General features: G+C 47.0%; 2 protein-coding genes across 2 annotated transcripts in view; both read right to left on the minus strand.

The window, feature by feature from the left end:
• The window catches only part of NSRP1 (nuclear speckle splicing regulatory protein 1), a 37,323-nt gene extending 37,065 nt beyond the window's left edge, over positions 1-258 (minus strand). The window contains exon 1 of the mRNA XM_081338155.1: positions 214-258. Within this exon, the coding sequence (XP_081194281.1) occupies positions 214-233 (20 nt within the window). The 5' untranslated portion in view covers positions 234-258. The remainder of the gene's footprint in view (positions 1-213) is intronic.
• Positions 259-5,881: 5,623 nt separating this feature from the next.
• EFCAB5 (EF-hand calcium binding domain 5) overlaps positions 5,882-14,415 on the minus strand; it is a gene marked incomplete at its 3' end in the record, with an annotated part of 59,376 nt that continues 50,842 nt past the window's right edge. Inside the window, exons 19-21 of the mRNA XM_081313344.1 lie at positions 12,458-12,690; positions 10,531-10,627; positions 5,882-6,096 (exon numbers count right to left, since the gene is read on the minus strand). Of these exons, the coding sequence (XP_081169470.1) occupies positions 5,882-6,096; positions 10,531-10,627; positions 12,458-12,690 (545 nt within the window). The remainder of the gene's footprint in view (positions 6,097-10,530; positions 10,628-12,457; positions 12,691-14,415) is intronic.

Here is a 14,415-nt window from a genome sequence, read left to right on the forward strand (position 1 = left end):
GAGGGGGAGGCCTAGCTCGCCCCCCCACCTCGAGACCCCCGGAATGCTGGCCTGGGGGGGGCTTCTCGGGACCTCCCCCCCCCACCTCGGGCCTCGCGCCTGAGTAGGCCCGACGAGGCTTCCCCGCCGCCTCGGCAGCTCCCTCCCTCCGCGGCCGCCGTCTGCCCATGCTCAGAGACCCCCGTCCGTCGCCGACGCCCAGGCCGGGCTTACTGTTTTCCGGGCGCCGCCATCTTGGGAGGCCGAGATTGCGCCCCGCCCCGCCCCGCGTCTCCAGGCCACGCCCCCCTCCAAGTCCCCGCCCTCGCCCCGCCTCCCTTCTTGCTCTGCACCCGCTCGGAGGGGGAATCTCTCGCTCGCTCGCTCGCTCCACCCCTTCTCGGGGAGGGGGAAAGAGGAGGGAGGCGCTCTGCGCATGCCCAGCAAGCGCGCCCTGTCCGAAGATGGAGGTAAAACAGAGAAAATTTTTTTACACACACACACACACACAGAGAGAAAAAGGGGTCCTGTTCTGAGATTTTAATTTGAATTTAACTAATTTGAATTTTTTTAAATTTAATTAATTTAAAATTGTTTTTTTTAATTTTGGAAAGCAAGGTCTGCCAAACGAGGAAACTGGGTTTTTTTTAAATTTAATTTCGAAATGTCCCTTTGGAAAGGTTTACTTTGAGACGAAATGATATTTTTATATATCTGTATCTATCCATCCATTCATCCCTCATTTGATCTATCATCTATCTACCTACCTACCTACCTACCTACCTATCATTTATCTTTTATCTATTTCATCTCTCTATATATAGTAATAAGATGGAGGGTTTGTGTCACTGTAATTTGGGGGTGGGGGCACGAAGTGAGACTCAGCCAATCTCAATGTATATATGGTTGTACTTTGACAATAAAGGTTCATTCAAGTCATTCAATAGATGATACATATATTATCTGTCTATCTGCCTGTCAATCTAATCTAATCTAATCTATCTATCTATCTATCTATCTATCTATCTATCTATCTATCTATCTATTATCCATCCATATCTCCATCCGTCTGTCTGTCTATCTTCAAAAAGGAATTGTCCCTTTCCAAACACCTATTTTAAAAAGAATTTTTTTAGTTCTAAAACCGAAATTTCCCTTTTAACACCTTTATTAGATTTTTTTTTTACCCGACTATTTCTTTCTAAGTAATTTCAAGGCAGCAAACATACCAAATCCTTCCTCCTATTTTCTCATTTTTATTAACATTCCTATAAATATTCCTCCTAACATACTATGAACATAACAACATGACCTACATATTCCTATTAAGGTGAATGGTAAAGAGGAAATTCAGCTCTTTTTTAAAAAATATATTTTAAAATCAAAATGTCTCTTTAAAAAAATACGGCAGAAAACTTTGCTTGAAACTTCCCCCCCCCCCACGGTATGATGGAAGTTTTCCTTCAAAAACGGGGCTCTCCAAACTTGGCAGGTTTAAGACTTGTGGACTTCAACTCCCAGAATTCCTCGGTCAGTATTGCCAGCTGGCAGAGGAATTATGGGAATTGGGAATCCACAAGTCTTTCTTAACAAAGCAGTCATAAAACGGGACAAAGCCCACTCAACAAATGTCTTGCTTAGCAACAGTTGGGCTCAATGGGTGTCCTAAGTGGAGGACTGCCTGCATTTTCACTAAAATGTTTCTTGGTGGACAATACTCTCCGCCTCGAGCACAACTCCACGGTTGATGCAACTAGTGGTAGCCACACATTGGACACTCCATGCAGTAAATGAAAAGAATCCTCTTTTTCTGCTGCTGGTGCCTTGGGGGTCCTTCGGACAATGGGTCACCTGGTGTGTAGGCCTCATGTTGTGTGTTGTGAAGGTTGCACCTGCAGCTCTGGCTTCTTTGCGCTTGATGCTTTGGGAGGCAGGAGGTGTGGGAGCTCCTCCCTTGATGGTCTCTGGGCACCGCTTGTCCTCAGGTGTGCTGGCTGTGAAGGTGGGAACGCACCTGCTTCTCTTCTTCCCGGAGACGGTGGTGTGTTGGCTGGTCAATGTCATTGCAATGCCTGGGTGAATCAGCTGAGGCTGATGGGTGGACTTCAACTCCCAGCATTCCCCACCCATCTTAAAGCAGGCTGGCTGGGGGATTCTGGGAGTGGAAGTCCAGCCATCTTAAAGCACACTGGCTGGAGAATTCTGGGAGTGGAAGTCCTCCCCTCTTAAAGCACGCTGGCTGGGGAATTCTGGGAGTGGAAGTCCAGCCATCTTAAAGCACACTGGCTGGAGAATTCTGGGAGTGGAAGTCCTCCCCTCTTAAAGCACGCTGGCTGGGGAATTCTGGGAGTGGAAGTCCAGCCATCTTAAAGCACACTGGCTGGAGAATTCTGGGAGTGGAAGTCCTCCCTTCTTAAAGCACGCTGGCTGGGGAATTCTGGGAGTGGAAGTCCAGCCATCTTAAAGCACGCTGGCTGGGGAATTCTGGGAACTGAAGTCCAGCCATCTTAAAGCAGGCTGGCTGGGGTCCAGCCATCTTAAAGCATGCTGGCTGGGGAATTCTGGGAGTGGAAGTCCAACTGTCTTAAAGCATGGCTGGCTGGGGAATTCTGGGAGCTGAAATCTGCCCCTCTTAAAGCAGGCTAGCTGGGGGATTCTGGGAGTGGAAGTCCTCCCCTCTTAAAGCACGCTGGCTGGGGGATTCTGGAAGTCCACCCCTCTTAAAGCAGGAAGGCTGGGGAATTCTGGGAGTGGAAGTCCACCCCTTAAAGCAAGCTGGCTGGGGGATTCTGGGAGCTGAAGTCCGCCCCTCTTAAAGCAGGCTAGCTGGGGGATTCTGGGAGTGGAAGTCTTAAAGCATGACTGGCTGGGGAATTCTGGGAGATGACGTCTACCCACCTGCAAGTGGCGAAGGTTGAGAACCACTTGCTGTGAGTCCTTCTCCCAAGTGCTCCTGCTTAGTCAGAGAACACCTCCACGCTCCTCCAGTGAGGCAAACTGCCCTCCAGAATTGCAGCAAGTTGAGTGGTGCAACCCCCTACTCAGTCTATTCCACCCCCCTCCCCCCACCCACCCCATCCGCTCACTTTGGTCCTAAGTTCCCATGTCTCAGAATTTACAAGCAGGAGACCTTATGCCATTTCAGACCAGCCTCTTCTTAAAAACCTCCCGTGATGAAGCACCCACAACGTCTGGAGGCAAGGAGTTCCACTGGCTAATTGTTCTCACTGTTAGGATGGTTTTTTTCCCCCCCTTAGTTCTGGATTGATTCTCTCCTTGATTAGTTTCCATTCATTGCTCTTCCTTCCTTCCTTCCTTCCTTCCTTCCTTCCTTCCTTCCTTCCTTCTAATTTTCCTTTCTTCTATCCCTCCCTCCCTCCTTCTTTCCTTCCCTCCTTCCCTTCCTTCCCCTCCCTCCCTTCCCTCCCCTTCATTCCTTCCCTCCCTCCTTCCTTTCTTTCCTTCCCCTCCCTCCCTCCCTTCTTTCCTTCCCCTTCCTTCCTTCCTTCTCCTCCCTCCCTCCTTTCCTTCCTCCCTGCCTCTACAACCATTGGTCTGGAAGGGACCTTAGAGGTCTTCTAGTCCAACCCGCTCCTCAGGCAGGCAACCCCATGCCATTCCAGACAGGTGGCTGTCCGTGTCCCTTCTTAAAAGTCTCCAGTGAGGGAGCGCCCACGACTTCTGGTGGCAAGCTTTCTCTCCTGAAGTCTTTAACTTATTTATCGAGGTGTAGGCCTCTTGGTTGCTAGAAGATTCCTCAGCCAGGGACGCCCGGAGCTGAAGCTTCAGTTGGCGTCTTATCCAGCATCCTGACCATGATTGAGGCACGGGTGGTCACCGCACAGACAACTGAGGTCGGACCGTCGTGGCTTCTTCTGAATGCTTAGGGGTGCAGGCATCACAGTTGCGGTCCCGTCTGAAGTTCTCTGCCTCTAATCTTGCCCCAAACGTTGACTTTGGGAGTATACAGCTACTCCTCCACTTACAACAGTTCATTGTTCTCAATATTTGTATTTACTGTTTTTACCTTGGGCATTATGTTTAATTCCTTTTAACTTTTGTATTTTTGTATTTTTATACATTTGCCCTGTTCACCGCCCTGAGTCCTTCGGGAGAAGGGCGGTATATAAATAAAATTATTATTATTATTATTATTATTATTATTATTATTATTATTATTATTATTATTATTATTATTATTATTATTATTATTATTATTATTTAGTGACCGTTCAAAGTCACAATGGCTCTGAAACAAAGTGACTTTCGACCATTTTTCGCCCTTGGGACCGTGGCTGCATCCCCTTCTCCGTCGTGATCGAAATTTGGATGCTTGACCACCGACTCACACTTATGACGGTCGCAGCATCCCAAGGTCAGGTGACCTCCCCCCCCTTCTGAGAAGCCAAGTCAAGGGGGAAGTCGGATTCACTTAACAACCGTGTTACTCATTTAACAACCGCACTGATTCGCTTAACCACCGTGGTGAAGGACATTGGTAAAACGGGGCCCAAGCTAACTTAACCAATTTCTCACTTAGCAGCGTAGATCTGGGGCTCAATTGTGGTCGTAAGTCGAGGACCACCTGTACATTATCACCTTGTTCCATTTCATTAAAAGCCGCCGTTTGTTTAGAGCTGCTCGACAGCGGCTCCCCGCTGGCCGAGAAAGTCTTCTCTGCATCAGAAAGAGATTGCAAAATTTATTTCCAGAATTATCGTTTCTGTCCCGTCCGTCTTCCCGATATTAAAACACCCCCCCCCGGCTCTCGACGCAGCCGATAATCAAAAGGATCGCCAGTGGTAATAACACACACAACGTATTTATCACGGGAACCTTGTAATCAGCTTGTAATCTCCAATTACAAAACGGCTTTGCCAGATAAGGCATTGTGCTTTGTCAGAAGGGGGCGAGAAGGATTTTAATTTCCCCCAATTTTTATTAAAAACCAGGCCGGCAAAGATAGCGGGGGCAGGGCTGTCATCTCCCGGCCGGTGGGAAAAGTCCTCGTTTGGTTGGGGAGGGTTAGGGTCCTTCCTCCCTTCTCCCGTCAAATCGGAATAATTTCTCAAAAGCTGCTCAGGGGTGCAAATCTTTCGACGTTGACCTTTGTGGCTCACGAGACCCCAGCTGGTTTTTCACCTCCCTGCCTTGTACCGCAAATTCTCTCTCTCTCCTCTCTCTCTATCTCACTCTCTCCTCTCTCTTCTTCTCTCACTCTCTCCCCTCTCCCTCTCTCTCCTCTCTGCTTCTCTCTCTCCCCTCTCTCACTCTCTCTCTCTCCTTCTATCTCTCCTCTCTGCTTCTCTCTCTGCTTCTCTCTCTTTCACTCTCTCCTCTCTCTCCTCTCTGCTTCTTTCTCTTTCACTCTCTCTCTCCTCTCTGCTTCTCTCTCTCCTCTCTGCTTCTCTCTTTCACTCTCTCCTCTCTCCTTCTCTCTCTCTCCTCTCTGCTTCTTTCTCTCTCACACTCTCTCTCTCCTCTCTGCTTCTCTTTCACTCTCTCCTTCTCTCCCCCCCCCCCTCTCTCTCTCTCCTCTCTCCTTCTCACTCTCTCCCCCCTCTCTCCTCTCTCCTTCTCTCTCTCTCCTCTGCTTCTCTCTCTTTCACTTTCTCCTCTCTCTCTCCTCTCTCCTCTCTCTCCACTCTCCTTCTCTCTCTCTCCTCTGCTTCTCTCTCTCCCTCTCTCCTTCTCTCCTCTCTCCTTCTCTCTCCTTCTCTCTCCTCTTTGCTTCTCTTTCTTTCCCCTCTCTGCTTCTCTCTCTCTCTCTTTCCCTATCCAAACATTTCTGAATTAAAGTCGAGAACTATAATTCCCACCTGGGAAATCAGGCGCCGCATGCTAAACAAAGGCAATGAACTTGGGGACGGGGGGGGGGGGAGCTGCAACTCGGATTGAGCGGTTAGAGAAAAGAGGTGGACCAGAGAGACGAAACTTGCGATGACCGGAAGGACTGAGAAAAGGTGGGGGTGAAGAGGCCCGAAGCTGAGCTGGCCATGCTGTTTTGGTGCTGGAGTTTCTTGGACATTTCGATCAGGGACAAGCAGGCGCACGTCCAGTTGTAAAGGTACTCCAATGGAGCTGAGCCGAACCTCCAGACCGCTTTCCTACGTACGCCTAGTTGGTTTCGGAAACACAGAGAGACATCCCGGATTAGTGGGGGGCTTCAAGAAGACACTGGAGAGTCACTTATCTGAAATATTATAGCAGGGGGCTGGACTAGAAGACCTCCAAGGTCCCTACCAGCTCTATTCTATTCTGTTCTAATATTAATTCTATTCTGTTCTATTCTATTCTATTCTATTCTATTCTATTCTATTCTATTCTATTCTTATTTCTATTCTATTCTTCTATTCTATTCTATTCTTATTTCTATTCTATTCTATTCTTATTTCTATTCTATTCTATTCTATTCTATTCTATTCTATTCTTATTTCTATTCTATTCTATTCTATTCTTATTTCTATTCTATTCTATTCTATTCTTATTTCTATTCTACTCTATTCTTATTTCTATTCTATTCTATTCTATTCTTATTTCCATTCTATTCTATTCTATTCTTATTTCTATTCTATTCTATTCTATTCTATTCTATTCTATTCTATTCTTATTTCTATTCTATTCTATTCTTATTTCTATTCTATTCTATTCTTATTTCTATTCTATTCTTATTTCTATTCTATTCTTATTTCTATTCTATTCTATTCTTATTTCTATTCTATTCTATTCTATTCTATTCTTATTTCTATTCTATTCTATTCTATTCTTAATTCTATATTTTCTATTCTATTCTATTCTATTCTATTCTATTCTATTCTATTCTATTCTATTCTATTCTATTCTATTCTTATTTCTATTCTATTCTATTCTATTCTTAATTCTATTCTATTCTATTCTATTCTATTCTATTCTATTCTATTCTATTCTATTCTATTCTATTCTATTCCACTCCATTCCACTCCATTCCATATATTCTGTTCTGTCCTGTCCTGTCCTGTCCTATTCTCTCTCACATTCCAATTTACAGCATGCTTCTCTTTTTCTTTTCACCTTTCCCCTACCCTTTTTCCTCCTCCCCTTCTCCTCTTTTATTTTCCCCGTATTTTCTTTCATTTTTCTCTATTTTGATAGGCTAGTAAAATTCCGCAAGCAAAGTTATGGCGCCACTGGAAAAAGCGACTTACGACTTGGGTCCTCACGCTTAGGACCGTTGTAGCATCCCCTCGGCCCCATGATCAAAAGCTGGGCGCCTGGCAACCGGCGTGTACCGACGACTGTTGCCGTCCAGCGATCACGTGATCAACATTTGCGACTGGCAAGCAAGATTCCCTTAACCACCGCACAATTCCCTGCGTGCCTCATTTTACAACCGGCGTGTTTAGCAGTGGCAATTCTGATCCCGACTGTGATCATAATTTGAGGACTACCTGTATATTGGCCCTGTTCTGTTCCAGCCTACGACCGGCCCTGTTTGTGTGTCAGGGTCAACCCCTTTTTCCTTTTAACAGTCAATAGGCTGGAAAAAAAATCCAACCCAAATTTATTTACAGTTCCAAATAACAAAGTCTTTCAAACCAAAAAGCAGCAGAATATTTTCGTCAACCAAAAATACATGATTCAAAACATCCAACAAGAGTCAAACAAGAGTCAAACAGATTAGCAAGAACAGACCACGATTCTCTTTGAATGTCTCCGAACGGTTGCCTTCAGCAACCAGCCCCGCCCACACCTTCCCCTTTTATTATCTGTCCCAAGGCGTAGCTTCTCACTGCCTTCTCCTCCTCTCACTGAGTTGCCTCATTGATTTTCTCTGCTCTGCTCTGCTGGATTGCCTTCTGCTTCTAGCGCAGACATGTCAAACACAAGGCCCAGGGGCCGGATCTGGCCCGCGAAGTGGTTTCATGTGGCCCGCGAAGCCATCCTGGAAACAGTGAGAGAATGGCCCCCACTGCCTTGGCCCTGGCCCAGAGACCCTCAGATCTGTCCCACTCCTGCCCAGGCCCCCATAGGCACCCTTGATGCGAACGATGTAGAGCTGGCCATGCCCACCCAGTAGGCCATATGCACTCTAGCCACACCCACCCAGTAGGCCACACCCACCCTGGCCATACCCACCCAGCCCCCTGAGGGCAACCGCAATGCTGATGCGGCCCTCAATGAAATTGAGTTTGACACCCCTGTTCTAGCATCTCTGAACAGATTCAGCTGTGACTCCTCTGAGTCCGACACCTCATACTCACACAGCTGAGCCTCATGAGGAACACGACTGAAGGGGCCAGGCTGAGAGTCCTGTAGTGCAGACATATCAAACACAAGGCCCGGGGGCCGGATGCGGCCTGTGAAGTGGTTTCATGCGGCCCATGAAGCCATCCTGGAAACAGTGAGGGAACGGCCCCCACTGCCTTGGCCCTGGCCCAGAGACCCTCCTCCTGCCAGAGACCCTCAGATCTGTCCCACTCCTGCCCAGGCCCCCATAGGCACCCTTGATGCCAACGATGTAGAGCTGGCCATGCCCACCCAGTAGGCCATACACACTTTAGCCACGCCCACCCAGTAGGCCACGCCCACCCAGGCCACACCCACCCGGCTCCCTGAGGGCACCCGCAATGCTGATGCGGCCCTCAATAAAATTGAGTTTGACACCCCTGCTGTAGTGCATCAGAGCCTCCCTCCGACACTGAAGGCTCTCCAAACCCCTCCTCCTCCTCCTCCTCAGGTTCCTCAGACTCAGCTGCTGGGAGCACAGGCTGACACTGAATCACAACAGGCCCATTCCTCCATTTCAAAGGCTGACAGACATGGTGGATGGTTGCTAAGAACTAACAGGTACCTGGAAGGTCCCTCAAGGACACCTGAATCCTACCCCATCGGTTCCTCATTAATTTTATTTATTTTTTATTTTATTTTTATTACATTTATATCCCGCCCTTCTCCGAAGACTCAGGGCGGCTTACAAGCTTAGCAGTAGCCTTCATTCTATGTATATGCCTGCTTGTTAGGGCTTTCACACACCCCCAAGCGGCATTATTACAAAGTCAGCTTAATTGCCCCCAACAATCTGGGTCCTCATTTTACCTACCTCGGAAGGATGGAAGGCTGAGTCAACCTTGAGCCTGGTGGGATGCGAACCTGCACTAATTGCAGGCAGCTGGTGTTACTTAAGGAGGCATTAGCCCACTGCTCCACCAAGGCTCTTATATATATAAATTGTTAAATAAATAAATTGAAAGTCAGCGGGCAGGCGACATTGTGAGCTTTGCCGCCTTTGGAGCATGCCCTGGGTGTAAATGTGTACCCTGAATTTATTTGTTCTTTATTTATTTATCCATTAAGAACGTTTTCTATGGCCACCCAAGTGATTCATGGTGACTGTAGGCAGCTTATAAAAATAACACCCCCAATGCAAAAGCCAATGCCCCCCCCCTTAGTGACAACAATCAAACAAACCATTTGATGGGCTCCGTGCTCCCCTGGGGTCCCCAGGCCTGCTGGCAAAACCCCGTCCTCAGGGCCCTTTGGAAGAAGGTCCAAGTGGGGGCCAATTCTATCTCTGCAGGGTTGGTGTTCCACAAGGAGGGAGCCACCATGGAGAGGGCCCTTCTGGGTCCCACCAGATGGACCTCCTCAAGGGAGGGGACCCATAACGTCTTCTTTCCAATCTTATTTCTGCAGGGATGATGTCCCACAGGGAAAGAGCCACCACGGAGAAGGCCCCCTTCTGGGTCCCACCAGGTGGACCTAATTAAAGAGGAGAGACCCGTAACATCTTATTTCCAATCTTATCTCTGCATGGATGATGTCCCACAGGGAAGGAGCCACCACAGAGAAGGCCCTTCTTCTGGGTTGCACCAGGTGGACCTCCTTAAAGAGGAGAGACCCGTAACATCTTATTTCCAATCTTATCTCTGCAGGGATGATGTCCCACAGGGAAGGAGCCACCACAGAGAAGGCCCTTCTTCTGGGTCCCACCAGGTGGACCTCCTTAAAGAGGAGAGACCAGTAACATCCCCCACCTCCCTCCTCTGGTGGGTCAGGTGGATATAACTGGGAAAAGACGGTCCTTCAAATAACGAGGGAGCCACCACGGAGAAGGCCCTTCTTCTTGGCCCCATCACATGGGCCTCCTTAAGGGAGGGGACCCATAACGTCTTGTTTCCAATCTTATCTCTGCAGGGATGATGTCCCACAGGGAGGAAGTCCCAACGGAGAAGGTCCTTCTTCTGGGTCCCACCAGGTGGACCTCCTTGAGGGAGGGGACCCATAACATGTTATTTCCAATCTTATCTCCACAGGGATGATGTCCCACAGGGAAGGAACCACCATGGAGAAGGACCTTCTTCCTAGTCCCACCAAGTGGATCTCCTTAAAGAGGAGCGACCTGTAACATCCCCTGCCTCCCTCCTCTGGTGGGTCAGGTGGATATAACTGGGAAAAGACGGTCCTTCAAATAACGAGGGAGCCACCACGGAGAAGGCCCTACTTCTTGGTCCCACCAGGTGGACCTCCTTAAGGGAAGAGACCTGACTCCCGCATCGGGTGGTTTACTGTTACCTTTCAGGCAGCTGTACAGCACCTCCGGCCGGACCTCCACGTAGGAAGCCGTGGGGTCAAAGTAGCAAATGTTTTCAATGAATTCTCCATCGAGTTTCTGCAGAAAGCCGAAGGAGAAGAAAAGGTCATCAGGATCAGAGGTGAAAGGGCTGCAGGGCAGGTTCCGCCCTCTGCAACTGGAGAGAGGGGGGGCTACAGAAATGGGAGGTGAGCACAGAGAGGGCAGGTGAGGGCAGTTCTGCTTTCGGAGGGGGGTGCACGCCTTGGTGTCCCTTAGAGATTTGGCTCTGTTTATTTGTCAGAGATGGTAAAGGGATTCCTGCCTGAGCAGGGGGCTGGACTAGAAGACCTCCAAGGTCACATCCAACTCTGTTATCCTATCCTATCCTATCCTATCCTATCCTATCCTATCCTATCCTATCCTATCCTATTCTATTCTATTTTATATTCTATTCTATTCTTATTTTAATTCTATTCTATTTTCTATTCTATTCTATTCTATTGTATTCTATTCTACTCTACTCTATTCTATTCTATTTTATATTCTATTATTTTAATTCTATTCTATTTTCTATTCTATTCTATTCTATTATTTTTATTCTATTCTATTCTATTGATAGTTTAATTCTATTCTATTCTAAGTTTAATTCTATTCTGTTCATATTTTAATTCTATTCATTTTCTATTCTATTATTTTAATTCTATTCTATTCTATTCATTTTCTATTCTATTCTGTTCTGTTCATATTTTAATTCTATTCTATTGTTATTTTAATTCTATTCATTTTCTCTTCTTATTCTCTTCTCTTCTCTTCATTAAATTTATGTGCCCCCCAGCATCAAGTTCCCTTCGTCCAGTGCGCTCGCAGAGGGAGGGTCTTCTCAGGGTACTGCCGGTAAAAGATTGCCGGCGGATAACACCCAGGGGTAGGGCCTTCTCAGTGGGTGCACCTGCCCTCTGGAACCAGCTGCCCGTGGAGCTCAGGACTGCCCCCGACCTCCGTTCATTCCGCCGGGACCTGAAGACCTGGCTCTTCAAGCTCTCTGGCCCAGGCTGAGAATTTTAACTGGGGTTTTATTTTCAGGGATAATTTAATCTTTTAATTCTCTTTTAACTTTGTATTTTATATTGATGTGATTTTAAAATGCCCTGTAAACCGCCCTGAGTCCTTCGGGAAAGGGCGTTATATAAATCTAATAAAATCTAAATCTAAATCTAAATCTCGCTGTCAAGCTGACAACATCATAAAAAAAAGCAAAAGTAGAAAACACTAAAAGATGAAAATCTTAAAATATTGACGAGACAAAACTAGACATGTTAGGAATAAGAATACAGCTAGTTCTCGACTTAACATTCATTTAATGACCGTTCGAAGTTACAAACGGCACTGAAAAAAGTGACGACGACCGTTTTTCACACTTACGAACTTTACAGCATGTGATGAAAATCCGGACGCTTGGCAACTGGCTCGTATTTATGACAGTCACAGTGTCCTGGAGGGGTCACGTGATCCCCTTTTTGCAACCTTCTGCCCAGCAAAGTCAATGGGGGAAGCCAGATCTGCTTAACATCCATGTTTCTGACTTCAGAATTTCAGTGATTCACTTAACAACTGTGGCAAGAAAGGTCTTACAATGGGCCGAAAACTCCCTTCCCCATGGTCTTGCTTAGCAACACAAATTTTGGAGCCAACTTTGGCCGTAAGTTGAGGACTACCTGCACTGCAAGAATTGCTGCAGACTGCTTGCCTCCTCCTGGGAACGGCCTAATAAGGCTCCACGGATCTCGGGGAAGTTCAAAGTTATGTCTTTTGTGGATGTGTAGAGACTCCAAGCTAACAGCTCGCTTGACTCCTCCATCCATCCAGCCAGCCAGCCAGCCTGGCTGTGTGTGTTTGTGTTTGTGTGTGTGTGTGTGTGTGTCTCACCTCTATGCAGGTGCTCCACTTCTCCACCTCCTTTGTGCCGGCCCACTGCGGGTACAAAATAAGCACCACACATTTCAAGATGATATGGACAAGGGCAGGAGGTTTCTCCAAGGATCGGATATCGCCAAAGGAGGTCCAGGGATCAAGATTCCACATGCAGTTCTGTAGATCCTGCAGCATGAAGCGGTAGAAGAGGACCCCTCCACGCCGCCAGTCGCCAACATATTCAGCCTCTGCAAGAGTAAAGCGGGATTTTAAGGAAGGCTTTTCGGGGGCTTCAAATGAAGACCTTAGCAACTTTAAAGGGTGTGGACTTCCACTCCCAGAATCTCCCAGCCTGCATGCTTTAAGAGGGGTGGACTTCCACTCCCAGAATCCCCCAGCCATCATGCTTTAAGGGGGGTGGATTTCCACTCCCAGAATTCCCCAGCCAGCCTGCTTTAAGAGGGATGGGCTTCCACTCCCAGAATCCCCCAGCCAGCCTGATTTAAGAGGGGTGGACTTCCACTCCCAGAATCCCCCAGGCTGTATGCTTTAAGAGGGGAGGACTTCAACTCCCAGAATTCCCCCAGTTAGCCTTCAAAACAGATTTGCTAGCCCTCCTCCAATATCAGACTGGATGTGCCACGGAATGTCAAAATGTTCTTTGTCGTTCCAGATTGGAGAACTGTCTTAGACTAATGAATTCAGGTTGCAAGAAAGTCAATTCTGGTTCAAAGTTTGAAAAAAAAAAAAGAAAAAAAGCAACTTCCTGGTAACAAGGTCAGATCAAACAAGTGTGGGAAGTCACCCCCCCTCCCCTGCTCCGGAGAAGGAAATATTAAAAGGCCAGAATATTATATTTCATGAAAGGATCTTAAAGAGGCAGAAAAGCACAGCCAGTTTTTCTTAATAGCCCCAAGTCTCTCTCTCCCAAGCAGAAACCAGCGCTGTAGAAATGCAGATGTGATAATCCATTCAGGAAGGTTGGAGGCCCCCAGCTAGAAGATTAAGAAGACAAAGACACCTAAAATCTACATACCCCACCCAAACTCTAAAACAGGACATAGTAGGGTTAACCCACAGATGCCAAAGGGACACCCTCAGACTCAGGTCAAAGTACACGACACAGGAAATACAAAGCCTCAAACAGGAACAGGAAACAACTCCAAACAAAAGCCCCAGACGGTATAAAAACCCACTCCCTACATGTGCTCTCTCTTTTTCTTCCAGAGCCATCTTTCTGTCTGGCTCTCCTCTTCAATAAACTGCAACCTTCTTCCTAAAGCAGTCGCCATGTTGTTTATTCCTGGCTTGGACTGAACCCTGATGGTGACTTTTCCTTCAACGCATGGAAGCCGCAATCCAGAAGAAGGGTGGGATTTTCCTCACTGCATGGTTTCAGAGGAGATTAGAGAGCGATGTGTCCGAGATATTTTAATTTGGACTCGTTCCATTTTATCCCTGCACTGAACAATGCTGGATTCAATGTCCCGATTCTAAGATTTCACGTTTAATCCAAGAAATTGTGAACTCTGTACTTCCACTGGTACAGAGTTGTACTTCCAACTCTGTTGGGAAATTACAGGCAGTCCTTGACTTACGACCGCAACTGACCCCAAATTTTCTGCTGTTAAACAAAACAGTTAAGTGGATATTGCCTCATTGTACCACCTTTCTGGCCACGGTTGTTAAGTGAAGCATTGCAGCTGTTAAGTTAGTAACACAGTTATTACGTGAAACGGGCTGCCCCCTCGACTTTGTTTGCCAGGAAGTTGCAAAAGGGGATCCCGGTGTCGTGGTACCCGACAGATGAAACCCATCGAAACAACTTTGAGGCAAAGTTCTTCCTTAAAGAACATTTATTCGGGAAACAAAGTATTGGCACTACATACTTGAACCCAAAAGCTAAATTCCCTTCCCCCACATGCAAAGTAACAAAGTGCAATTCCCACCCCCCAATAAACGGTCATAAAACA

The sequence above is a fragment of the Vipera berus genome (assembly GCF_964194415.1).
Source record: "Vipera berus genome assembly, chromosome: 1".
NCBI lineage: Eukaryota > Metazoa > Chordata > Lepidosauria > Squamata > Viperidae > Vipera > Vipera berus.